The 27,688-nt window shown below is 45.2% G+C and overlaps 1 protein-coding gene across 1 annotated transcript; it reads right to left on the minus strand.

Annotated features, from left to right (window-relative positions):
• On the minus strand, positions 1 to 27,688 carry LOC119459639 (salivary cystatin-L2-like). Its single transcript, XM_037721317.2, has 4 exons — positions 27,493 to 27,688; positions 14,777 to 15,027; positions 1,853 to 1,957; positions 1 to 281 (listed from the first exon to the last, which is right to left on the minus strand). The coding sequence occupies exons 2-4, from the start codon at positions 14,993 to 14,995 to the stop codon at positions 183 to 185; spliced, it is 423 nt and encodes a 140-aa protein (XP_037577245.1). The 5' UTR covers positions 14,996 to 15,027; positions 27,493 to 27,688; the 3' UTR covers positions 1 to 182.

Genomic DNA, 27,688 nt, shown 5'->3' on the forward strand with positions numbered 1-27,688 from the left:
GCCGAATCGAACTCAAGTGTTCGGAATTTTATGAAGTGGCATTTTATTTGCTTGTGACGCGTCTATTTCATTGCGCACTGTCAGCTACTTTATTGAGGGCACTACATGAAACACGTCAAAAGTGCGAAGTTCCAGAAACCAAGTCCTGGAACGAGGTCAATGTCCGGCGGCGTCGTTTCTGTCTACTTTGAACTACTAGCAGCTGAGCAGGCGATAGACGTGACGGATCGCTTGCTTTCCCAGGGCACGTCGTAGACTACAGCGGTGCAAGTCTCCTTTACCTGCGGAGAGAAAATTTTACGAAAGAAATTTTATAAAACACTCACCAGGTGTTTCTAGATTAGTTTCAGTTCTTGACCAACAATAATAACTGATTTTAATTGTGGCACTGCATCTTATTCACTATATCGAAAATTTGGCGAACTTTCAATACCGATAGCGGCTAAACGCGACTATTTTCTCATGATATATATATATATATATATATATATATATATATATATATAGTGGCTGAGAGAGCAATGCTATGAATGTACCGACCAATCTAACTGGCTCATTATTATTCCATTTTCCAATTCCATTCATTCCGTTTTCACCACGTGTGATTACCCCAATCGCTTATGGATCTCTGCTCCACGTTACACTGCCACTCCACCCACAGTGACATTGCACGCATTACCCTAAAGCACCTGTAACCAGTTGTCACCCTTAAACAAAATTAAGTCAATATCTATACATAAACGTCCTCAATAACAACGTAAGCAACTGCGTAAAAGGAATTGTCGCCACTACAGCCGTAGATTTGCGACGATGCCATTCTGCCACCGATCGCTTTTAGAGTTAAGGCCTGATAGCGTGGCGCCTCAATTGTTGCGGTATGTTGCGGCCATACGACACTCCAATTGCTTCTAGGCATACATCTTCCAGATATGCACTTGTCCCCAATACTGCTTCGCGAACTTTCTGATACTTTTGCTGGTCATCAGTTCTAGAGGATTAACACCGTAACTTCTTATTGCTCTCGAGGAAGACGTGCTTGTGGCGCTGTCGCCCAATTCAATAGCTATAAAAAGGTTTAACTGCACGTGCTACACGAATACTGCAGCCCTATACTATACTTTATATATATATATATATATATATATATATATATATATACCCGCCGGGGTAGCTCAGTCAGCTAAGGCGTTGCGCTGCTGAGCTCGAGATCGCGGGATCGAATCCCGGCCGCGGCGGCCGCATTTCGATGGAGGCGAAATGCAAAAACGCCCGTGTGCTTGCGTTGTAGTGCACGTTAAAGAACCCCAGGTGGTCGAAATTATTCCGGAGCCCTCCACTACGGCGTGCCTCATAATCAGAACTGGTTTTGGCACGTAAAACCCCAGAAAGAAGATATATATATATATACTAAAGAGCTGATGGACTTCGGCACTGGAATGTGATTCCATGATCGCTAACCATGCTTGCCTCTTTCGCCATCGAAGTGCTTGTTTGCCCGCTGAACATAAAGTGATACAGCAAAGTCCAGAAGTGCACGTTATTTAGCAAGTTTGTGTGGGTGTATATGTTAGGTTCCGTGCAACATAGAAGAATACAAATTGCAGAGTTGTCGAGTGTTCATTTGTCTATGTTGCATAGAAGCTTAAATGGTATTTTATAAACAGGTTCTATTGTACTTCTTCATCTCTTCAGCCAGAGTTTCTCTTTATGTACTATCACTGTACCACGTGACTACGCTTGTCCGTCTTGCCTTTTACGTTCTCTTCATTCCTTTCGCCTTTCACGCTGCATCACGCGTTCTTAGTTGCTGCAGTCTTTCTAATTGCAGTAAGCTCTGCGGCAAAATGCTTACATCTCCTGTCTTCGGACGGCAGTTCTCCTTGCTGTAAGTTTCTGTCAACTTGCAAGTGGACTCGGCTGTCTTGAACTTGATTCGGTAGTTCGTGCCGGCAACCAGCTGCGAGACAGAATGAAGAAAAAATGCATAATAAATACGTTTGAATTAAATATTCCCATTCTTGTCACGTCGTCTCACTTTGCACGTGATGAGTTACAGCGCCCCACAGTCGGCCACAAAACTTCACGGTACATTAGTTCCATAAACATTGTGAATATTCTCTGTTATAAGGCACGGTGCTTCTAATCTACATATATACTGAATCAACTCTGTAGGACGCAAAGTCTTACTGCAGAATTAAACTCTGAGTTCGAGGTTATATGCCGAGACTTCAACGGGAATGCTGCTTTTTTCGCAAATACCCCTTCTTGTAAACTTTTGGGGCCTACTCTGCATAACAAATAACCAATGGAATCTGCGTATTGGTGTTTTATATCAGATGCCTTGTTCGAGATTGACAAACCTGTAAGATTTCGCTTAGACAACGTAACTGCAGGGTATCATTGTTGTTTGTTGCAGTCTGAATTATACTTTCCTCTTCATCCTCCCTTTTGGCCTCGACAGGTCGCTGGCGATGTGGATCGCAACAACCGCCTATCTCGATTATAACTGCGACTAACAACAGCCCTTTCGAGAATTCTTCCACGAGCTTTGAGAAGCTCCCTTTCTATTTAACCCTTGCGCTTCTCTTCTGGACTCCGAAACGCACTGGTTGCGGCTGTGAGCAGTAATCCTTATATGTAATATACTACTGTCAATGAGGAAGAGACATAAAATTGACATTGAAAGCGACAATCGTGACCAACCACATCCAACTGTTCCTGATTATTACAAGACGAGAATATATGAGAAGCCAAACCAAATATAAATCCACGTAAGGAGGCATAATATCATGGGGTCGAATAAAAAATATGCCTAGGTGATAGCGTATCAGTGAAGACAGCACGTACTTCGCTAGCGTAGGGTCGTAGCAACACCGCCAGGGCTTCAGATTGGACTTCAAAATGTCGGAGCCACTGCTTCACGCTTAGGGGCTGCAAAACCACACATCCTGCGGTGGTACATATTCTTGTTCACGATTTCAACGTTGCTCTGCAGATATATGGATTCACAGTATGAAATGTGGCCTGGTTTTGAGACACGTTAAGTAACAGTAGGTGCGAGCGAAAAGTACTTTGTACAAAGATTCGTCTAAATTTATCTAATTTCCAACAACGTTGTGGAAACTATGGCAATTAAGTCTCCACTATGGCCCCAGCGATTCTTCGTGCTTCTCATTTATAGAAAAATCAGCGTACTGGCATGACCTAATATCTCCAGGCTTCGAGGCATCTTGCTACGATCGAGGCGATACTTTCAGATTCCGGCATTTTAGGGCTGTCACGAGGAGAAGAAAAGCATCGTATTCGAACCAGCAGTGGGCCAGGGGAGGGGAGGTATTCTGTAAAGGTCTACCTGGTGGACAAGTCCATTTCGCCTCCTGGGGAAGTTCTGATTGGCTGAGCTGAGGTGGGCATCCGCAGGCGCCAGACGCCACAGCCAATCGCAGCAGCAGATCAAATGGACATGTCCACTAGGTGGACCCTTGCAGAAAACGTCCCCAGCAGCCCTTTACTACCCATCCAACATTTCAACCCTGCACTTGCGCTCGAAGCATGATACCATTTGAGACCTTCTCTTTATTATAACATCCGCAGTGCCTTTCACGGTACACAATTCGTCAAATGTCACTGCAAATTTTGACGCACCAGGGAGCAGCATTTGTCGATTGCGCTGCAAAGAGACAGTCATTTTGCTGCTTGATGCAGTCTTGGCTATGTTAGACCGCTAAGAGCTGCCTGATGCGTTGCTAGGCCCTAGTGTCGCCATGCTTCTCGCAACTTTGGTAAATAACCCATCCCGGGCACATTCGTGTGCCCAGGACTTTTCTTTGACAGTTCTCTTTTTGTGGCAAGAAAGATACTACGGACGTTAATGTGTGAGTAAATTAAACCTCCTTCTAACTCAACGTGGCTTCATTTCATTTCAGTGTGTGTGGTAGTGCAATATATGGTCATTTCATTCAAAAACACTACTGAGTTTGATAGGATATTCAGCCGGTTTCCGTCAACAACAGTGAATGTATAAATTTTATTTTCTGATAATTGGCGTGCGGCCAATAATTAACTTGCACAGTTTCTTTGAGCCGGAGGTGTCAGTCTTTTTAATAGAAATCTGAAACTTAATTATCTTGTAGTTTGTCGAAAGTAGAAAATGCACGAAAGATGTTATCAATCATCTTCAATTTCTTGCAATGCAGTCTGGAGAACCGTGTCATAAAATTATGCAATTTTGACGCATTTACCAACAGTCACTGAAGAGGCGAACGGGCAGGGTACCACTTCTTCTTTGACAGGCTTCGTTGTCGTCTTGCTACCTGTGGCTAACAAAAGCTGAGCCTTCCCGATCTCCTCATTGTCCCCGCTCATTGCACAGTGAGCGCCTCGACTTGGGCACCTTTCCCACTGAACACAAGACGTTTTGTAGCCGTCTTGGACCAGCCAAAATGAACTAGAACGTCTACAACTATTCAAGATGGCTACAAGACGTCTTTATATGTACGTCTTGAAGATGTCTTGCGAGGGACGGCTTGAAGGTGTCTTGCTAAGCTGTTTTAAGCTATCATCTTGCTAAGACAGCTACAAAACGATTTGTAAAAATGTCTCGAAGATATCTGTGCGGATCCTTATCCAGGTATATGTATACAATATGCATTTCAGTTCTTTCCGCTGCTTTATACGGTTGTTATATATTTAGCACCCATACTGGCCACGCAGTATGTACTTAAAAACATGTACATGCACTGCCTTTCCTTTGGTTTGTCATATTACCATCCTGTAAGGTGTACAATTCCATTGGCTGCGCTGTACGTCCGGTCGTAGCGTCTATACGTATTTCACGAAGAAAAAAAAAACATGAAGCAAACGTAAAAAATGTGCTAGATTGAAGGCAGCATACATGCAAGACCTAAGGCCTTTAACCACGTTAATTGAGGAAACTGAAAAAGTGAAAAATAAATTCAAGGGTTGTACGTGCCTAAAATATGAAGCAGACCGTAGGTGGAGACTCCGGATTAATTCTGACCACCTGGGTTCTTTAAGATGCACATCAATCTAAGTACACGATCGTTGTTGCGTTTCGATCCTGTCGTACCCGCGATCTCTAGCTGAGCAGCGCGATGCTATAGCCACTTACCTACCGTGGCGGGTAACAGAAAAACGTGTGCCTACGCTGAGCAGCGGCGCAAATTTAGTGTGAGCGTTAATTTCAGATAGATGAACATGGTGAGTCCGATGATATATTTTGTGGCAGAAGATCGATCGGGTTTTTACCTGTGCGGTTTTCTGCAGGCTGCCACAATGGGCGTTTTTCGCACGATGCTAGTTCAACCTCCCCGCCAGCGCGTTATTTGACAGTTTTTAGCTCCTACGGCAATCTGCACATTGAGCTGCATCAAAATTCCGCTGTCAGCTGTTCAATCCAGTAGTAAAAAAAAAAACTATAGTATCGCAACTTCATCAATTTCTTATAACACTTTTCATCGTCGTGTACTCCGAAGTTGTGAGACTGAATCGTTCATTTCATCGCTCTTTCAAATTAAATACCTATATACGCTCAAAAGCTATAGCTAAAACTGGCGCTATAAATAATGATGTGCACGTTGGGGGGAGAGCAGCATATCATGGCATTTCATCTAGACGTGTTCGTTTTGCCCAATTATTTGCAACCACGTACCGCACGGCGATTTTAGAAGTGCACCACATATTGTAGTAAGCTTTGCCCGAAATTTTAATACTGCAACGTTTATTTGCGACATTTTTGAAATGTTTTGAATGACCTTGCTTTGTATATTTACTTGGAATATTTTTCACAATAGAAGCGCGCAAACTCGTAACACTGCACCAAAACCGATATTGCAGTCACCAGGACTGCGCACGGTTGGCCAGCAGCTCAGTGCAGCCATATACAGCCGATGCATGGCGGGGGGGGCGGGGGGGGGGGGGGGGTATTATGCCAGCGTCTACCTAGATTGGAGCGCTTAAGGCGGGCAAATTTGCTTTCGAAGGAAGTTTGTAGTCCACGTGCACTTCTCACAACGTTTACAAGGGCTTTGCCCAACATAAAACACCTTCGATAATTCGCGGTATCTTTCAGAGCCGCGTATACTGAATCTACTCTGTCTGCTTTGGACGTGTTCTTAGGTGCGCATTACAAAATTGCGATATCGTTTAGTATTGCTATGTCGCAGAGTTTTAAACTTGACACTTTCGAATTTTCGAGACTCTTTCGAAAGACAGCGCCGACATTAAATCAACATCTGCTTCCAGCCCATACTTGATTTTACATTTTATTTTAAATGCAAAAAACGTCATCGAAATCGGTGTAGCGATTCCTGAGAATGTCGATTTCACCATTCCTAACTATCCGGAGCTAACGCTGCAAGCATTGCGCATTTCAGTGCGCGCGCTCTACACGAGCGCGTTTCCGGAGTTTCCTTTCTCCATGCTAACGAAAGGCTAACGGCGCCGTGACTGGCAGACATGGAAGGAGGATGAGATTGGAATTTTCTACCTCCCCCCATGCCCGACGGCCCTGGCTGCATAGCGCCGTTGCCTCTTCACAACCACTCTCTCTCGACGCCTCCAACCTCACTTTGCCGTTCTCTCTCACGACCTGCCCTTCGAATCTTTCCCCTTTCACATCTTTCACGGCGGGAAGCGGCGCCGGTTGCTCGGGCAAGTCGGTTCTCGTCCTTATTTTGTAGCGTTAGCTACACTGGCCTAGCCAAGCCCGTTTCGCGCGGCACATAAAGAGCCGTGCTGCGCATGCGCAAGGATCAGTGATGTCACACGGCTTGCGCACCGGAGCCGGCACCTCTCGCTCACTCCGCCGCCGCCGCGCGCGACTCACCGCCGCCGGTCTGCGCATTCCAGAGGAGTGACGTCGTAGCCGTGGTAGACGCACTGGCGCCGGCGCTCGCTCGCTGTGCAGTCGTCGTCTGACACTGCGCTGGAGCCGCTGCGCTTCTGACTGGCGTTTGCCAGTGTGGTATAGCCATGGAGAAGGAGATCGCAAATGCTGCTCAACAGCGCAGAAGAACGGAGAAGCTTGACTCATCGGATCCCGAAGTAGTTGCCTGGCAATTAGCGGTTGAGCGTAGGAGACAACCAGGAAAGCTAAGAATAATCAGCAGAACCTTTGCTAACGCTACGTATATCCTGGCATAGCCGAGCTAAGCCACTGCAACTATTTTTCTCTTTGAAAACTAGCAGAGCGTGCTCTCCATTTTGTGTCTACGATGCGTTAACCAAGGACCGTTGCTGACCCTCGGAGTACGCGGCGTCGCTTCTTTGACTCGGAAAGCGGATCCTGCCTCGTCGATACGGACAAAAAAAGTGAGTACCGCACGAAAGTGCCTTATTTCTGGGAATTGTTACCCCCAAATGCCCTTTGTATGGGCATGCCACGTTTGCTCGATGCGTTCGAAAAGTATACTGTGAGCTTGCCGCTGTCTTGAATTAAACGTTGATACATGTTTGTCACAGATCAAATAATGCTTGCGAATATCCATTTGTGAATAACTTTCATGACGCGTTTTCGTGTTTTCCTCGATGATCCTGACAACGTGCGAGATATAGCGCTGCACTGACAAATTTAATTCCTTATTATATTGCAGTCATCCATGGTCCGTGGAATGCGTTCGGGACAGTTAGTGTCCCTGTGGGGGCGAAATGCTAAAACACCCGTGTACTTAGATTTAGGTGCACGCTAACGATTCCCAGGTGGTATAAATTATTCCGCAATTCCTCACTTTGGCGTGCCTCATAATGCAGATCGTGGTACTGGCGCGTAAAACCCCATAATTTTTGAACGTTAAGGAGAGTCAAATACTCATGACAGGTTTATCACAGCTGCTGCTGTAGGCATGCCGAAACTTTAGGGCTTCAACTAGCGTCGCTCGTTTGGCGATACAGAACGCTGCTTCCTCTTATAGTGGCCCACCATTCCCGCATTGTTGGCGATCACGAACGCGATCAGGCAAACTTGCGTAGCCGACATAATTTGTTTGGCATGTTTATTGTTATTCAATTCCTGGCTGGCGCGGTAGCGCCGTTCAAAAATATTCCCGCCTGGAATCTTGATCCCCATTGTTCTTGCGTAAAATCGCGCGCTTGCTGTTGCGTGTTACTGCGCTTGCTTGCAATGTGTTACGTTTCAACTCGTATTGTACTGTTTGCGTGTGGGCCACCTGTTTTATTATTTTGATTTCCGTTTAGTGACGGTAATGTAACTTGTAATATGAATTCGGTCGAGCTACAGTGACCCACGTTTCGAATCTATTGATTGCTGGTTGGCACTTCTAAAATATTGCGACTTTGTGGGTGCCTGCTCATGGATGCAGACTCAGGAACACGCCGTTTTGCGCATAATTTTCTTTCGCACTATCAATTTAACCCAGTAACTGTGCGTGGCTTAAATTAATTCGCATCGGCGTTTGTGCTGCAAGTTATAACCTCAACTCATAATCTACTCGCGCGTAGCGTCAAGCGTTGAGCAAACTTAGACACTTGCAGCGTTGTATCAGCAAGCTGAAGCGCTGGTAAACAGACCGATGCATGAGAGAGTGGTTTCCTGTGATGCGCACAACGATGGGCCTTTGTTATCGCAAGACTAATTATTTGCACCGCTGAAAAGGTCATTTCTTATTCCTATTGTTCCATAGACATGCGGAAATATAGTTTACAAGTCAGGCCGCATTATTGTTCCAGAGCGGATTATGTGTTCATATACATGGTGTCTTTTTTTTAGCGGCAACAATTAAAAAAAAATGCCTGTGGCAGATAGCACAATTATAACCCTTGATCAAAATTACTCGATAAGGCGGCCATTACGTTACGAGAAATCAATATGCTTTTCGAATAATTTACTTAATTGCGCTAATAAACACTAACTACTTTGCAGCGCATATTTTAATCTACGCATTGTAGTTAGTGGGTATGAAATGCATATCGACTTAGAACGAGATTTGAGGACTACGCTAGTTTCGATATAATAATTTTGAATGTGTCCACCGAAATGCATTGGCGTTCCAGTTAGTGTGTGCTTCAATGTATGAATCAGCCTTTTCTTAAAAATTAAGTTTAAAAACTGTGCATTTTTACTGCAAGTTTGATACTGCATATATCGAAACCGTTGCCATCCTCAGAATTTGTTCCAAGTCGATATGCCTGGCATAATCACTAGCTACGATTAAAATATGTGCAGTGAGGTAATCAATAAAAGTTCTTTATTGTAACTGTCAATTGTTCAATTAAAAGTTTTGATTTTTCGTAGAAGTAATAGGCCGCCTCATCGAGTAATTTAGAACAATTTGGACAGCACAATTGTGCTGTCTGCCACATGTTCTTAAAATTTAGTTCAGCTGAAATAAAAAGGACCATGTAGAATGAGAACATACCGTATGTTCTCATTCTACAAGGTTTTATTTTTTTTAAACTGATCCAAATTAAAAAAAAAAAAACATTGCATGTGGCAGATAGCACTTAGGCAAGTGCAATGGTCCAGTCATATCACATGCCTCAAACCATTACGTTATTAAGCTGCTTTCTGTGTCACATAGAGAGAGAGAGAGAAACATTGTTTAATGAAATGCTGGAGATGGTAGCCTGGCTATTCGCCTGACATGCTATTCCAGGTGCTTAATAACTTAATGGTTTGAAGTAGTGATATGACTAGCCTATGGCGCTTGTCATGTAATTGTCATTTTAATTGAGTATGTTGTTACCGGTAAGCTGAACCAACCGCTAAGTAGGTTGAGCCGCGGCGAGGATGATGACTGAGGCGAGGATGACAGAAGAAAGTGAATACGCCATTGAGGCCTCAGTAATGACAGAACAAGATGTTGGCCTTAAGAATAACACACGGATGCAATGTCAAATCGTTTGCGCCTTTAAATAAATAAATTCTAAGTGTGGCCTGTATGTGCGGCATATGCATTTTTGTGTCCTCATTAACTGCTAGTTTCGACCGAATTTTTTTTATGCTTCTTCACTTGGTTATTGACAAATCTATCAGTCCTAATTTAAACCACAAGAATGATTAATACGTAGAATTTTGCTCACATTGACTTGCATACTTTGCAACAGCTAGGATAATCAGTTCAAATTCAATGCTGCATCTGGCTTATGTTTTCTCTTGGTTCTGGAGTTCATGTTACAAGAAGAAAAAAAAAAACAAAGGACGCCGATCAAAAAGTGCTAATAAGAATTTGACGTACGGAAGCCTTGATCAAAACACGAACTGCTCGAAACGACGGCATTCTGCGTCTGCAGGCAGGATATTGCCATCGTTGCGATACAGCGTTTTTTTTTTCTGTAGTTTTCTGTAGTCTGGATAGCAAGGTATTCGGGAAACTCTTTTCAAATCCAGTTTCTTTAGCAATGATAGAAGCCTTTTCTCGTCGGTGGCATATTCAGCCTGCCACGTGCTCCGCAACTGCAATGTAAACGACATTGTTTCTTCACTTCTGATTCATTTCTAATTCATCTCTTTGACATAATTTCTTGCTTCAAGCGGTTTCAGAGAGACTGCTTTCGCTGATGTAAAGATAGTCGCGATTCGCGCAGGCTGTTCTGTATACAATGCTTGGAACATATCTTCTGAATCTTCACATCTGCCTGTTCATGCTGCAACTAGCGGGCCTAAACGTGGGACATTGACTTCATAGGGTTTCAGAACAATTGCGATGGCCTTGCTCACTCAAGTGACATAGGCGAGGGTCGTGCGAGCTCGAGGGCGCGCGTGGCGGGCAATGGGGCAGGCCTCAACGATATTTCATGGAACGAATGAACATTTCCGGTTATGCTCACTCGGACGTAATCTGTGCAAGTCATTGTCAGAAATCTGGTCGCGAGGATTTTAAAGCAAAAATTTTACGGCGATCCCGGCAAATTTGCTCTAAATCAGAACGCTCAGGGCAGTGGCGTATCAGGTGGGGGTGGGTGACCGGGCTTCCGCCCCTCCCCCTCTCCTAATTTTGTCTATTTCTTTACGGCCGGCGCCCTGCTCCCTTTTGTGCCTGGCACGTCGCCTATATTAACAAAGGCGCGTATCCTTCGAACGTGCGGCTATTATGGGCATTCGCGTCTCAACGCTTCTCCGACGCCTGGGAGCTTAAAAGAACGAAGCACCACAGTCAGGACGATCGCAGTGCTTTAGCTCCCCCAACCCCACCCCTGAAAAAAATATCCGGGCTACGCGCCTGGCTCAAATTACGTCGCGAACATTCTGAGTGCGGTTACCCCGGAAGTGTTTCATTCGTTGCGTAGAACATCGTTCAAGTTGACCAGTGACCTCGCTTGGCCGCGCGTCCTTGAGTCGACGCTGCCATTCAACATGTCCCAAGAGGAGGCCTTGTCACGTTTTCTGAAAACCTATGACGCGCGGCGCATATATGTTCCTGCCTGCACGTTGCATCAGGAACTGGTACATGTGAAGGACACGGTGTAGAATTGTTTTTCGGCGCAAACTGCTACTACATTTAAATCAACAAAAGATGCAATTTCGAAAAAGGGCTTGCAGCATGTGTATGATTTGAAAACGAAAAATGTCGCTTGCGATGTAGTTGTGGATGACGTGGCAACCTCCAACCATGGCACTGGCCTTCTTGGACAAGGATGTTGTTATCGCCAAGAATCCGGATTTCACGGTAGTATATCGGGAGCTTGCTACCGGGGCTACAGATAAGGCCGAATCGCAGCGATGGCATTGTTGCATCTGCATACGGAAGATACCTAGGTCGGATTTCTAACAGTTAGTGTTTCCAAACAAGGCTGCGGTATAAATGAGTCGGAACTCTTACCAGTCATATGCAATAAAATCTTTTTATAGCGAAGCCCAAGGGGGAGCCAAAATTACGTCATTATATTCATTACTGCCGTTCACTGCAATACATGCGCAATGTCGCGCACAAATTTCAACTTGTATAGAAGAAGACGGCTTTTCGGCCAGCAGAACCACTACATGGCCACGTGCTCGCTGAACTTCTGATAAAACAGCAAAAGAAACTTCGGTGTCCTTAACACACCACTTCTTAGCATCTGACACGATTGCCTTTACGATAGCTGCCTTCTGTTTCAATGTGATGATCTTTCGTTACCGCTTTTATTTGGGTCGTCTCCAGCATCGCGAAACCGCTGAAACGGTGACGGTTGAATAGGTTGCACGCTGCGACACCAACAATGCTCGTCATGTGCGAGCAGCACGTGGTACACACAGGGAGGCGTGGCCTCTGAAATTGCACCGGCGCAATCTCTGAGGCCTCGCCTATAGCTGCACTAACTAGCCTGCGCGGTGCCGCAGTGAGAGGAATTGCCACGGCGATCTAGAGTCTGCTTATGCGCACCTACGCGTAGTGGTGACAAGGGCCAGTGTTGAACGGTGGATTCAACGCAAATACGTAAACGTTTTAAACATCGGCAAGGAATGTGTGCTCTACCCTGCGGAAAGCAGAAGCGAGCCTGCAAGGGTCGGGCATTTCTTTCTTCGGAGAAAACTGAAGTTTGGTGTATCTATTGGCAGGATAATTTTACTTCGTTGAAACGAGGTTATAAAAACATTCATCTCCTCGGTGATTTCAGCGGGAACGTCATTTTGTTGTATACAGTAATTTGTTATATCCTGTTTCGCTATAACGAAGTTTCACTGTAACATATTTGTTAATCTTTTGTCTTACCTTCTAATTGCAGGTGCAAAATCTGAGGCCAAGCATCATTAGAACGCGCTAAATTTTCTGCGGGTGCATCATCAGCCTGTGGAAATGTCTAAGCCAGTTCCCTGAATTTTGAAGTGACCAATTATAACAGACAGCCACAATGCAAAACTCTAGGAAGTGCATTAGAAACATTTTGCTTATGTAGTGGCATGTTACTGATTTATTAAAAATTCTTTCAAACCATTGACCACTTTAGCAATTCATTTGTGTGAACAATCTTGCTTTATGTTAAGCCTACGTGGCTTTGACACGTGTTTATCGCTTTTGTGGCTTTGCCAATGTTTCAGTGTTGCTATGGTAGGTTGTAAGAAATGGGCCATAGGGATTGGTACTGTCGGTAAAGCCAACCTTTTTTCAATATTGCAAAGAATACGAACATCCTCATTGATTTCTCTATGTAGCAGATAACAAGGAGACACTCAATTCCTTTATAATTAATGCTATAATGGAAGGGTGTTTGGTGTATCTAAATTCTTGAGTGTGCCAAACATCCATGCAAGGAAAAATTCTGTAATAGTGTTGCAGGAGTCTGATATTATTCCATCTGCAAATCTAGATCAGTGTTGACAACGTAAGTAAAATTATATTGGGTCTTCCCGGACCATAATGAGCAATGTATGCCGTGTCTAGCAAGATCACTGAAGCTACGCAACATTTCGTTGGATAGTTGACATCGGAAGGAGACAGACCATCTCGATTGTAATATGACGTAATTTCAGCTTCTACAGACTTTAAAGTATGCTAGTGCTTCCCCTAGCTCACAATAGATTACGTGTTGAACTAAAGTTTAGATAGTTCAAATCCGTTGTACTTAATATAGTATGTATATATTGACAGTCACCGTGTTTATTCCTTATTTGTTTCTTCACTTTTTTTCCACAACGGGAAGACTTGGTAACTTTATGGAATACATTGTGTTGAAATAACCTACGTCGTGTTCAGATTTCACGTCCTGTGCACTTTAGACTAAGTATATTTACACTCACTATCTTTTGTAAATACTGTAAACCAATTTAGGGCTTAATTAGCTAAATACGAACGGCTAGAAAAGGTCATGCCTTAGTTGGCAAGTAGATGTTCAAAGCATTTAAAAACGTTTTCAAGACATCCTCAAAACGTCCAGCAGAACGTTTTGTAGCCGTTTTCAAAACGTTCGCAAGATGTCTTGCAAGACGCTTTCTAGCCGTCTTTAAGACGTCTACCAGATGTCTTGCAAGACGTCTGATATCCCAAATTTGGCGGTGCATTAGACGGTCTTAGAGACGGCTACAGAACGTTTTAAGACGTCCGACAAAATCTTGGTAAGATGTCTTCAAGAAGTCTTAAAATCTTGCCAGAACGTCTCCAAGACGTCCTGTCAACGTTTAAAATGGTTTTGAAGACGTCTTGCTTATCTTGTCAAGACGTCTTGAAGACGGCTTCTAGACCAATGTGTGTTCAGTGGGTTTGATGCCTTCAGGTAGCGTACGAGGGTTTATTGGCCAGTCGCCTGCTCCTTAGTTCGCATACTACGTGACGCCTGCTGTTGAAAAGAGCTTTCTCACAAGAAGGGTTGACATTCGGTCTTGTGGGTGCGGCATACTGCAAGCGCAGAAAAAAGAAGAAGCACGGATAGAGGGAGTAGATTTGTCACACATGTCGTGTGATCCCTCTGCCCGTGTTTATATTTTTTGCGCTTAACTAGCTGTATGTTTCACATCCGCCGACATAGCCGTGAATTGCGCTGGCTACCACTCCCAGTGCTGCTCTTGCGTACGTGGCAATTTGCCAAGAAAGCTTACGGCAGGACGACAGCCACTGTAGCTTAATGTCAATGTCAAACCATGTTGCATTGACAATGCAACGTGGTTTCAGCTCCCACCTGCGTCAAGTTGTCTTTTCATTCACATGTTTTCCTTATTACCACTACATTTCAGAAAAAAACTAGCAGTAACGTTTGCGAATGCTTTGCATGCTTTCGTTTTTCCGTTTGCTTCTTGTTGTAAATTTTAAAAAAAATCGCCTTTCCCTTCGCCCTTTTCTTCTCGCTCAACATTCTTTAAAACCGCGTTAATGCCTTCACTTACCTGAGTCTCGACATCGAGGATCTCGAGCACCGTGTCGAAGTTTTCCCTGTCGCCGCCGACCTGCTGCGAAATCGCGAAGTGCGCCATCTCCTCGAACGCAGGGTCTTCGCCCACCTCCCTCTTCTGCCAGGCACCCGGGGGACCGTCTCCGTGACAGGTGACGGCGGCGACCAGAAGAATCACGACTGCAAGCACTACGGCGACGCTGGGTGAACCCATGGTTTGTCGCTTTCAGGAGAACCGCGAAGTCGCTGCAGAGAACGCCAGTGTACACGTTACACTCGACTCCACTTCCTGCCGCCCGTCAAAGGGAGACATCAACACGAACTTATCCTTTGGGACGGCAAGAGAAATCCTCCAAAAAATTAACAGAGTGTAAAGGGGTGTACTGAACAGTTCAGCTGGTAGCGACAAGTGTAACCGATAAGCGAGGCGACGCAGAGCAGGAACAGCTGGTTGTTGTTGTTGACCTGAGTGGTTGTGGCGCATACCCACAGCTGGTTGCCCGAGCGGCTTACGCTCGTGCCGAGCACTAGCGATCCGGCTGGCTCAGTGGTTGCACAGCAGGCATCAAATAGACGATCTGGCTGGCCTTGTCCATGTGCTCTTCTTCATCATTACAATAGCGACAAAAAATGACAGAACTGCTCCGTGAGCTGCACAGATGAGAGGAAAATAAGGCCTCTATCGATGAGAGTCAAGAAAAAGTCACAGCAAAGTAACTTTTTCATTATTCTCATTGTTTCGCCCAAATGGTTGTTATTGTTCTTCATTTAAACCTTTCTTCCTGTTTTCTCTATCCGACTCTTCCATCGGGACAGCAGTTTGGGTGAGTCGTCTAGTTCCGTGAATGGGGGCAATGCAGCGCAAAGTATGCAGCGCGGGAAGCAAAGGCAAACGGTAAAATGAACGAATTTTCATTATTTCCTTCTTCGATTCGCATAATGCACCGGTGTCATTAATGTGTTCATTTACAGGACTACCTTTCTTTTCACACTTGGAGAATGCAAAACTGTCATGATTGCAAAGTAGCACATTAGTGCGCTGCTTCGCAATCATCATTCTTTTACATTCTTATCTTTATTAATATAATGTGCCGTTTCAGTGTCCTTTCTTTTTTCCCCTTTTCTTTTGCCACTCTTCTGGAGGGCTCACACCTACCTTTCCAGTCCATTGTTACTTGTGTAAACGTTGCGCAACGAGCACTTGGTCTTTCCGTCGACGTCACGGAATGTCTCCTCTGGCCGCAGGGATCCACCCACGTACGAGATAAGGCATATTGCAGGCTGGCCAACTTCACGGATCATTCAGGATTGGCTGCGTCTCTAATACACACGCGAGGTAGCGGGATTGACGCCATTTGTGCTGCGTTGGGCCACCTTCTTGAGTGGCCTAGGTTAATCAAGCTTTATTTTTTTTTTCTTCGGAGTACAAACGCCATCATCGTTTAAACATAGACAACATGACAGGGACATTGAGCCTACAAGTACTTAGCCGCAGATAACATCGCAATACGCGTATATCTTGCTTACGCCCGTTAAGTACGCAATGGGGATCCACCCACGTACGAGATAAGGCATATTGCAGGCTGGCCAACTTCACGGATTATTCAGGATTGGCTGCGTCTCTAATACACACGCGAGGTAGCGGGATTGACGCCATTTGTGCTGCGTTGTGCCACATTTCTTGAGTGGCCTAGGTTAATCAAGCTTTAATTTTTTTTTTCTTCGGAGCACAAACGCCATCATCGTTTAAACATAGACCACATGACAGGGACATTGAGCCTGCAAGTACTTAGCCGCAGATCCCATCGCAATACGCGTATATCTTGCTTACGCCCGTTAAGTACGCAATGCAGAACCCAAGAATTGGCATGGCGTATAAATTGGCATCGAACCGTACGCTGTGGGCATCGTGCCGTTGCCGTCTTCTTCTTCTTCTTTTCTAGTGTTTTACGTGCCAAAACCAGTTCTGATTATGAGGCACGCCGTAGTGGAGGGCTCCGGATTAATTTCGACCACCTGGGGTTCTTTAACGTGCACTACAACGCAAGCACACAGGCGTTTTTGCATTTCGCCTCCATCGAAATGCGGCCGCCGGGGCCGGGATTCGATCCCGCGATCTCGTGCTCAGCAGCGCAACGCCTTAGCTGACTGAGCCACCGTCATACGATAGGCGTCACCATCGTCGTCGTCGTCTTGCTGCTACTGTCATCACACACACGTTCACTCGAGTCGCACACATAACTACTCAATTTACACCAAAGCGTTGGTCCTTCTGCCAACACTTTGCGGAACCCCAAACAACGCTATATAGATAGCCAGCTACCAGCAAATTATATCGCATAGCATCGATTCTCACAGTGCGTGGAATCTGTACATTCTTTTTATTGCGATAGCAGCTATATGGACACTCCAGGCGAATTTCTGCCGTCGCCGTCGCCGTGAGGTTCCATATGAAGTCCAAGGGGAGAAAACCGTCTCCGTGCGCCATATGCTGTATGTGCGAGTGAATGCGTGCGAGGGTGAGTCAGTGATCGCAACTAAATTTCGCGCACTCAAGGGAGGGGAGCGGGAAGGTAGCGCGCCGTCTTCCAGTCGCGCGCAATGCTCCGGAAGGAGGGTATGGAGCGGCTGAGGAGCTTTGTTTAGCAAAGGAACTACAGAAGCTGACCGTCAGTGGAGCGAAGGTTTAGTAAATACTACCAAAGTAGCTGATATTGCCTAAAAGAAAAGTAATTACAGAAGAAAAAAAACACTCATGCCAAAAAAAGTTAACGACCAACAAAAACTGCCTTCGAATTCGAGGCAAAGTATAACTACCTACAGTGTATACGAAAGCTGAAATCAAGCAAACAATAAATCGTAAATGCTATCACTGAAGCCAAGGTCAAGAGCCGCCAAACGAGTCAAGAGCGGCTGATTCCAAGGGAGCAATTATAGAAGAAGCTGTTACGGCATCATGGAAACTAACGACCGATAACTGCCACTCAAGCTATTCGATGGGAAATCAACTATCAAATCCTCTAACGGCAGAGGTGCCAAGGATGTAATTACGAAAGAAGCCAACAGCCAAAAGTGCAATGCCAGGGGCAGTGCTTTTACACATGAAAAAATAAAGGCAAAAATAAATTTAAAAAAACGAAAAGATAGGCATCAACGTTGCCAACTGCCAGCGACACAGCCTGAACTTGCTTTGAACCTAGAGAGTTTCTGCACTTCAATTACAACGCAGTGTGCAGCAAGTGCCAACTAGGGAGATAAAGTCCAGATAACATCCGGCAAGGCCTGGCACTGAAATGTGGAATGGACAGGGAGTGTAGTTGCTTTTCCTACAGAGGGGAAACGTATGCGCCAGTCTCGGCGAGGCGCGCCCACTACGTCGGCATACCCTCACCAATAATCAATCAATCAGTTAATTCTTTATTTTGCAACAGCAACTGGGGATCCCTCAGCTGAAAAGCGGTTACAAACCAATAGAATGTGCCCGAGGGCCAACGTACGTGGTAGCGGTATTACAGTCCAGGTTCGGAGAAATGTACAGCAGCGCAATCAAGTATTAACAAAAGTCACTTAAAATAGATAACGTTTTAAAAATAAATCGTTATTACAAATAGAACGAAGGCATTTATTCAATAAATATGTGCATTGAGGATATATTTAATACATGATGCGAATGTAAAATGTTAAAGGTGAACACAAATATCAAAATAACTCAAATACCAACAAACAAAACTCCTCAAGCTGACAATCATCATTCTCTTGGTAATAAGCCAACATAAAATGAGGGCATTAACCAAGAATGAAAAAAAAAATATTCACGCATATGCTTCTGCTGTATGTAACGAAGCCAGCGTGTCTCTACTCACATTTATATTGTCGAGCAATGATGACGATTTAAAATTTAGAGATTGCAGAAAGTAGCGTGCGTCAACGCGCAACATTCTAAACAGTCGGCGCCCCAAACGCGGGTCGCCAAACGATATCGCATTCCGTGACCTCGAGCTGATGAAACTTTCATGTCTAACTCTCTTTATACTGTGTGGTGGAGAACTTATCTGAAGTCTTCCATGGTTTACTCGAGAAAACTACAAGGGAAAGCTAGCAGCGAGTCATTGACGAGGTTTCTTCACTAATGGCGCGATCCATTCTGCCGAGTGTCGGCTTAGAGGGCGCGTGCACAGGCGTGTGCGGCTTCCTTGACACGAGCCGCACGAAACTGTGTGGCAACTATAGAACACCATGAGCTGCCTCGTCTATAAAAGGAAGGTAAATACGGCAAGCTGGTCCAAGGTCAAGGAGAGCGTGCGGACTAAGCGATGAAGGAAATAAGTGAATGCTGGCACCAAAATATTGTCAAGCCCGCGCCATCGTGTCTTGTCGTAATGATGTTCATTTATTACGAAAGTTATTTCAAGGTCTGTCCGTCCGGCATGCATGCTGGACAAAAAAAAAAGCTTTTTATGATACGTCCGTGCAACAGCTGAGAAAAAAAACCCACAGTGTGTGGAAATCGTCTGCCTTCTGCAAAACCTATCATTAGGAAGTTATTTCATTATGCACCTTTGCCAGCCGATCTATAAATAGGACAAGCTTTGATGTATATATCGAAGCAGCTGGCAGAGACTAGAAAGAATTTAGTAAAATGTAGTAGGGCTGAAATCTAGAAAGTGGGATGCAGAAATGAAATGCAGCAAACATTTGAAAATAAGGCATAATTGGTATCTTGTTGTAGTTTAAAGGGCCCCTCACCAGGTGTGGTCATATTGAGCTGACAAGCGAAGAGCATTCAACAAGCGCTAGAGATCGTGTCTGCTAAGCCACGGCCGCTGGATAAAAAAAATGTGGTTGATCCCTCTTATATAGGAATCGGTATAGAACACGAAAGTGAAACGTGTCTTCACAGAAGTAGTGTAATGTTTATTGCACATTGATATATAATGTCTATTGGTGTTTTGTGGCTAAAGCGCCCTTAGGCGTTGATGCACCCACGCTGACGCCTGGTGGCACGTCTCCTCCATCACGACTACCAACGTCGATGACCATGAGCAACCGTCGTGCATATGGAAGCTGCACTACGCTGCACACGCTAGCACAACGCGAAAGACGAAGCACGTAACTGACACACTAATACAACGCGCAAGACAAAGCACGTAACTGAATCGTCACCGAGTCAAATCAGCGCGTACAGCGCGTCGTAATTGCAGCCTCCGCGATCAACTTAGAAACATTTTCAGAGCTAATTGCGGAGGCCACGCTACGCTGTGCTGAGTACGGTGAACGCCACCTAGGTGGCGTTGGTAGTGCTTCTTGATTAAAGTCCCTAAAAAAATAAAGTAGCGCCAACCGCACCCCTTCGCCTCTGCCTCCTCTCTCAGTAGCTGCAGCAGCGCCCCTACAGCGTCCAGGAGGAAACTACGGACGCGAAAGCGAAAGCGGCGCGCGGCTCTTCGGGTCGGCATCGCGTGCCAAAATAAACAACGCAGTGGACAGACAAAATGGCGCCTTCACTACCTTCAGAAAAGCTAGTGCGTCATGCTTGCAGATTCTTAGCGCCGCCGAGTTTACACGGCGATAGTAGCGCTGCCATCGAGAGCGTCAGCGCCGAGCGCGTCCGCAAGCAAACGGTCGGCTCTCGCATCCAGTATTGCTTGCTTGAGGTGATGTTTTTTGCAGTGCAAGCGTTTTTATTATTTCACTGGTCTACAAAGCATGATACTTGCCGTATTTATCTCTCGAACACTCTTCCAATGAATCGCTTTAGACCGCAGCGCTCTAGTCCGTTTAGCGGAAAGATTTGAACAAGCCCATCTTTTCGGCCAACAGCCATTCCACCCCTCAACTGGCTCCATTTACAATCTGCAAGACACGCGGGAGAGGAGGAGCCTGCATGGGCGACACGAATGGCGCTACTTTATTTTTTAGGGACTTTATTCTTGATGCCAGCGTCCCTTCGAATGCTGGCATCGAGGCGTCGTAGTGCTGAGACCACCGAAGCGTTCACTGTCGGTGCGCGTTAGTGTCATAATGCAGTACTTCTCTTTTCTGCTCGTAGGCGGCGGCACCGCCCGAGCAAGAGCGCGGGTACACGGAGGAGTGTTAGATATATAAGGCGCGTCTGTGTAGCTCTCTGTAAATGCGTTTGTGGCGCAATGGGTTAAACGCTCGGCGATCTATCGTCGCGGACCGAGAGGTCGTGGGTTCGATTTCCAAATTTTGCATGCTTGTGGAACTTTTTCTTCTGGTTTCTTTCTTTGTATTATGTTCTATGACGTATTTCCGTGACGGAAATACGTCAGTGAAGTCTTGGTGGACCCCGGCATAAAACACTTTCGTGTTAAAAAAGGTGCGGCCTGCCGCATGCATCGAAAACGATGTGATCCGCCACGGCGCCACACGTCGGGGGCTGTTGTCTGGCATCGGCATAGCAAATGCGTCAGGAACGCACTTGGAACGCCGTCGCGCGTGTCAGCCGACGGCGCGTTCCATCGCCGATGACTAGCGCCGTTCGACAAAGCAACTACGGCTGTCACATTCGCTCCCATTGCAACGCGCCCGACGCGGCAGGCCGCACCTTTTTTTTTTTTTTTTTTTTTTTTTTTTTTTAATCCAGCGGCCGTGGCTAAGCATTACATCGGTACGTGCCGCGGACAGAGCTGAAATTTCAAACTAAACGCCGTTTGCCCTTCCCCTCGCTGGCGCCGCGTTCCACGCCGGAGGGTTGACGTATCTGTGCAAGTGCGCCTACGTACATGTGTCTGTGCTGTGACGTCGTTGATAGTGACACCTGACCGCTAGAACTATTCAAGGCAATACCTGTTATTTGTGTGATCTGTCGCTTCAATGGATGAATTAAAGTTTAAAGAAATAATGAAACACACAAGCCGAATGTCTGCGTGTTCTTGTTTTACTTCGCACCGCAGCAAGAGAGATGTACTCCCGTTTCGACTGCTTGTTCCCACGTCGGGCAGAGGCGTGCGCTGAACGAAACTATGAAATTTTCTACCGTGTTCCAGCGCGCGATCATGCTCTGTGATCCGCTTGCGTCTGCCTCAGTGGTGGTGCAGCACTAACTTATACCGCTAGTTGGGTGTTCTCGTGCACAGTGCACAAAATTGTGCGCCGCGCGAAACAAGACAAACGCAGCAGCTCGCGCTCGAAGCCGTCACCGGAAGTGCGCCGCGCAGCAAAAAAGCGAAAAAATAATGCTGGCTCTCCCGCAATTGAGGGTAGATTTAAGCGTGAAATGGCTACCATATGTCCACTTTTGCTACCTGTGGTGCCGCCTTCAACCACTTCTGCAGCGCATTCAGCGTCGGTTGCTACTTCTTGTCGCGGACCGCTCACGACTCACGGACCACTGGCGTTCCAAAGAGCACAGGCAACCCAATCTCTGCACTAAATGATGTATGGGGCTCTCTACCGGCCTTTTGAACGTCGCTATTGGAAATAACAAATAAAACTTCGTCGTAATAGAAGTTACAGCTTGAGTGATATTGCGAACAAACATTAGGAAGACATCGGAAGCAATATTTCCTGTAACTTGTTTTGGAAGTAACTAGCGTATGGTAATGCGGTCCACTCGTCCTCAAGATCAACGATCTCGATGGTCTAAATAAATGTTTTTCTCTCTCTCTCTGTAAAAAGGGTTGGGGGCCAGAGAAAGCATTTTCGTAACTTTTGACTGGTTGCCCAGATGGTCTCGTATGACTGCCAGGATAACAGCTCTGGCTTTTGGCTGAAGGTCACTTGAATGTCGCCGAAAACTGGATCTAAAGCCATTTTACGCGTGAGAAAAGGGCGGGGCCCGTGGCGTATGCGCCACGCGATTCTCCGGCCGCAGCATGGGAGAACTCAGGGAAGGAAAAGACAGGGCAAGCGGAGAGAGTCTCTCTTTTGGCAGTAGCGCTCACCTTCTGAAATCATAGATTCGCGTTACAGAAATATTTTTCTATCTCGGGTATTAATGAACCAATTTGACAATTCTTGCCGTAGAACGCTCCCTAGAGGTCACGTAACCACTTCCAGCGTATAGCCAAAATTTGCTATGCGGCTTCGTGAGGGGCCCTTTAAGGGCGAGAAAAGAGCAGAAAGAAGAAAACATACGAAATTTTTCGGATTGTGACGCATTTTTTTTTCTGAGTGTTATTTATAGAAAACGGTTTAGAACGGTGCCTGAAAACACTGGCGTCTTTATTTAGAGGAATTACTCTTTCGCTTTTACACATTGGAAATTTTTGGAATGTTTTTTTACAATAAATCGTACTCAGTGAAACATGGGCAAGTGCTAAGCTATGTGTTTCTAGGAAAGTGTGCAACCGAATCTGGAGGCAGAGAGCTTCGATGAATACTACTGTTTAGTGCAAGTGCAGCTGCACCTATATAGTACGACTTCCTCGGACACAAAGTGAACTCTAACTTTCCGCGTTCAGAACATTGGTTTCGTAGAACACAATAAGTATCCTCTATCATTATTATGGCGCTACTATGGGTGATATGTACGCAATGCATCGTTTTCATCGTGCGCCTTTCGCTGTTGGGGACCGTGCTAGCGCCTGTGGTTTATGGCGTATTTGCGCAGTGCTTCGGGGCATGCAATTTAATGTCTCCGGAGGATGTTCCCCGGTCGCGGGTCGTTCGAGAACTTTCGCTTGTGTGACAAGTGTCGAGGACCCCTGTGCAGTATCGGGTGCCGCTGATGGCTACTTGCAAATTAATTCTTTACGTGCAATAAAGGTGCAACAGCTTCTGTGAAAACACGTTTCGCGTTCGTGTTCTACCGATTCCTATGAAAGAGGGATCAACAATTTTTTTCCTGCTTCGTGGTTTGTTTGTTTGTTTGTTTTTGTTTTTGTTTTTTTCATTTGAATGAACTGCAAGCTGCATGAACTTTGTGAACTATCTGAACTGCTTTGGCTTCCTGATAATATCCACCACCAAAAGTTGTTAGTATCCACCAGTGATAAGTGATAATATCCACCACCAAAAGTCCCACCAAAAGTTGTTATCAAAGTTAAGACCTATTCTCAAAAACGACCAACTACTTCACTGGATTGAGGCGTATCTTACGGGCAGGCGACAGACCTTGATAATGCGAAATCAGACTTATCCGATGTGCAATCTGGAATCCCACAGGGATCAGTCTTGGGCCCCCTGTTCTTTTTAGTTTTAATCAATGATATAGTGAATAATATACCAGTTAAAATTCGGCTGTTTGCAGATGACTGCGTACTTTATCATGAAATTCACAGCGAGGCAGATCAGTCGATCCTAAATTCATCTTTATCAGCAATAGCGACATGGTGCTTAGAGTGGCAAATGAGCATTAACCTAAGAAAAACAGTATCAATGATCATTACACGGAAAAAGAAGCCGTTACCTTTTGTATACAGCATTAGTGGCCATAACTTATCCTCTGTTACAGAATATAAATATCTTGGTGTAGTAATTACGTCGGACCTTAGGTGGAATGGCCATGTAGCCTACATAAAAAAAAGCCATGAAAAAGCTCGGATACCTGAGGAGGACCTTGGCTAAATCTACAAGTAACATAAAATTACTAGCGTACAAGACTTTCATCAGACCATTGTTAGAATACGCTACTCCTGTCTGGGACCCTTACACCCAAGCAAACATAAATATTATTGAAATGATACAGCGGAAATCAGTCAGGTTTATTTTTAATTCCTACCGCCGTCATACATCAGTTAGCGCTCTTTTACAGGAGGCGAACCTGGAAACCCTGGAGGTAAGGCGATATCGAGAGAGGCTCAAAATGTTATATTTAATTCATCGGGAGCACGTAAAATTAGATAAGAAATTGTATATTACACCTTGTAGCCGGCGCCTAACGCGTTCATCACATTCATTCAGGTTAGACGAGTATCCGCACCATACCACTTTATTTAAGCAATCGTTCTTCCCTCGAACCATTCATGATTGGAACGCTCTGCCTGAAAACATTCTTCAAAGCTCAACCTTATCATCCTTTGTGCACGCTCTCGTTAATCTATGACACGAAACGTTTCCCACGATCTCTGTCCTATTCCATATACTGTGTGATATAGATCAAAACATGTTAAGGGCACCCTTATTTTTGTGTGTGTATAAGCCATTGTGTAAATGTGTACTGTATTGCAGAATTCCTCGATATCCTCGTTGCTTTCTTTCTTCTTTTTTCAATGTTGTTTCTTTCTTCTTTTTTTGTGTAACGAGATTACGCTTTGCTTGTTTCCACCATTCTTTTTTTTTACATTCTTTTTTGTGTTCACATGTTATTAGCTTGCTAAACCTTTTATGTACATCCCACTCCTGCCTAGGGCCTGTAAAAACAGGCTGGCAGTACGAAATAAATAAATAAATAATACCCGACGCTTCTTTCAGCCGCCTGTCCGTTTAAAATGTTCAGGTAGAGATGTTCTTGTCCATGGTCAATTTTATTGGCGGCCTCAATTGATCGCTTTCACGCAGCACTCTTTTTCCCCACAAATATTTTAGAGCAGACAGACGCAAGACTTGCTATTGTGCTTTCTCTGGCCGAGCAGCTTTATGGTTAGCAAATCCTGCTTCGTCACCACAACAAACATTAAAATAACGACAAACACCGTCATGCAACACTGAGCATCATACACATCAATCCAAGAGGATTTCAAGGACACAATCCTACAAAGGAGTCTTATTAATTGTCAGCCTTCAAGACAAAGAGCTTCAAGATGAAGACTTCAAGATGGATGCACAACTAAAAGCATACGTCGCAAGGTCGTGACAGCCCACCACCCACAAGAAAGCGAAATCGCACACCTCTCGAACTCTTTCTGGTTGAACCAGGACTGTATATAGACACCACCGTCGATCGCCAACTCTCCTATTTCTTCTCCTAAATTTTTTCTTCATCATCATCGTTCACATCCAAAACTCTCTTCTCTACATGTGCACACACAAATTATTTACATTTTCCAAGCTCGTTTCTTCTTCCTGTTATACTTTCGTGGTACGGGACGGAGTGCCTTCAATCATCACCCCCACATATCCTATCGTATCTCTGATTCAGTAAAGTTATCTATCCTTGACATGCAGCAGCACCCATATTGTGAATCTTACTTCATCGTCCTTATCCGGCGTTAGCGCTGCTTTATGTCATATACGAACTGCTATTGCAATATGTTGGTCCAGTTGAAATAGGCCACTGTTAGAATTTTCTCCGGTAACATCCAACATGCAGACGTCAGGTAATTGGAGCTAGAAAATTTAATTGGTTTCGAGAACAGGTACTAGCGGTTATTTTATTTCAAAGCTGGTCATTAGCAGCCCTGGAATAAGCAAATGGTGTAGCCTTGGCTCTGTGCCATTATGTTTACATAGCCATTCTTTTGTTTATTGGCCGATTCGCTAAAGTCACTCAAGCCAACAGAGGTGATCATTTTTCAACGTAACATCGTACATGTACCTTCCAATGATTTCAGTGCTTCTAGCATGCCTTCTACTTGTGCTGTATGCCGAATGCACTTGTTTAATCGGTCATGCCATTAAAAGTACTTTAGACGCCTTAGCTCTTGCAGAGTGTATTTTTGAAATCTTCAAACATTAATCGCAACGATGGATAGTCATTGCTGTTTCTAAAGGCCACCTTCTATTCGTGTCGATCGCCTGACAGTGAGGACAGACGTCCAGCGTCCAATGCAAATTTATTTGTTTCTTGTGGAATTTCCTGCAAGTCAAGCACCACGGCGGATAAATATATAAATTCAGCCTGCAATGCCGATCATATCAAATAAAGCCATTTGTTTATTTTCATTCAGTGACATGGTTAAGTGTCAATCACCATAGTGGCCGCTGTATTACTTGGCTGTCTGTTCCAGCACTTCCATCAAGACGATAAATCAGGCGACTCCAGTGACCAGTCTAAGAGTCCGCCGCAAGATCCCAGTTACTGGTAACAGTTTCCGTACAACGTTATTATTTTTTTTTTTTTTTGCAGTGTCTCTTAGGCGGAAAAAAAGGTGGACAAACTACTATCCCGCTGAAGTCACGAGTATACCGGGGCGGCAAATAACGCCGAGTATTTAATCGACATTTAAACAACTGCGTGTTGCAAGACGTCTTGCGTCTTCGTGAGAAGACGATCATTCTTACTGACACGGAGCTCATGATTTCCCATACCCTTTTTAACTCGTTAGAAGCGGTTGAAACCCCGAATGCGGGCAAAACAGTATCCGCGGATAAGTAAAAAAGGTCTCGTTGAAACAAGCAGCACCAAGCGATGCACCCGAATAGGAAAGATAAGGAAGCAATAGCCGTGCTACGTCTCAGCAGACTGTTCGCGTGCCACTGGTGGTTCATGGTACTGCGCGAAATGTGTGGAGTTTTAGAGGTCTCAGCAACATGCTATCGCTGTCACTGCGTCATACTTTGCGCAAAAGCGCAACATTCCTCCCCACAGTGTCCTCACAACAGCCTAGGCCGATCGGATATGGTGTCGTGAGGCACGTGAAAGTACTCTGAAGTACGAGCTAACTAAACTGGGTCTCCTCAATTTATCGACCCGGATAGCTCATACGACTGCTCGAAACGCTGCTTCCGGACAATTTGTACTGACGCAAACACATCGCCTGGGGCTGTCCTAGCTGAACAATTCGGAACGACAAATTGAGTTGGCCCACTGTCTTTCGAGCGCCTGCCTGTCTCATATCGAATACAATGCGACAAACTGGATCTCACCGTGAAGACTAGAAAGCCGGGACACTCTGTAGAGGCGGTTATGCACCGGCGCGTCGATAATAGGGCCGGTGAGGCAAGTGCAAGACTTGCCTTGCGCAGCCTTGATATGGAAGGGGCCGGAGGTGGCGGTCGCTTCTGGCGAGTCGCGGCAGAGACTGTCGTCAGCGCGGAAGAAAGGCGCTATTCTGCGAGCCCG

The sequence above is a fragment of the Dermacentor silvarum genome, chromosome 7 (genome assembly GCF_013339745.2).
Source record: "Dermacentor silvarum isolate Dsil-2018 chromosome 7, BIME_Dsil_1.4, whole genome shotgun sequence".
Classification (NCBI taxonomy): Eukaryota; Metazoa; Arthropoda; class Arachnida; order Ixodida; family Ixodidae; genus Dermacentor; species Dermacentor silvarum.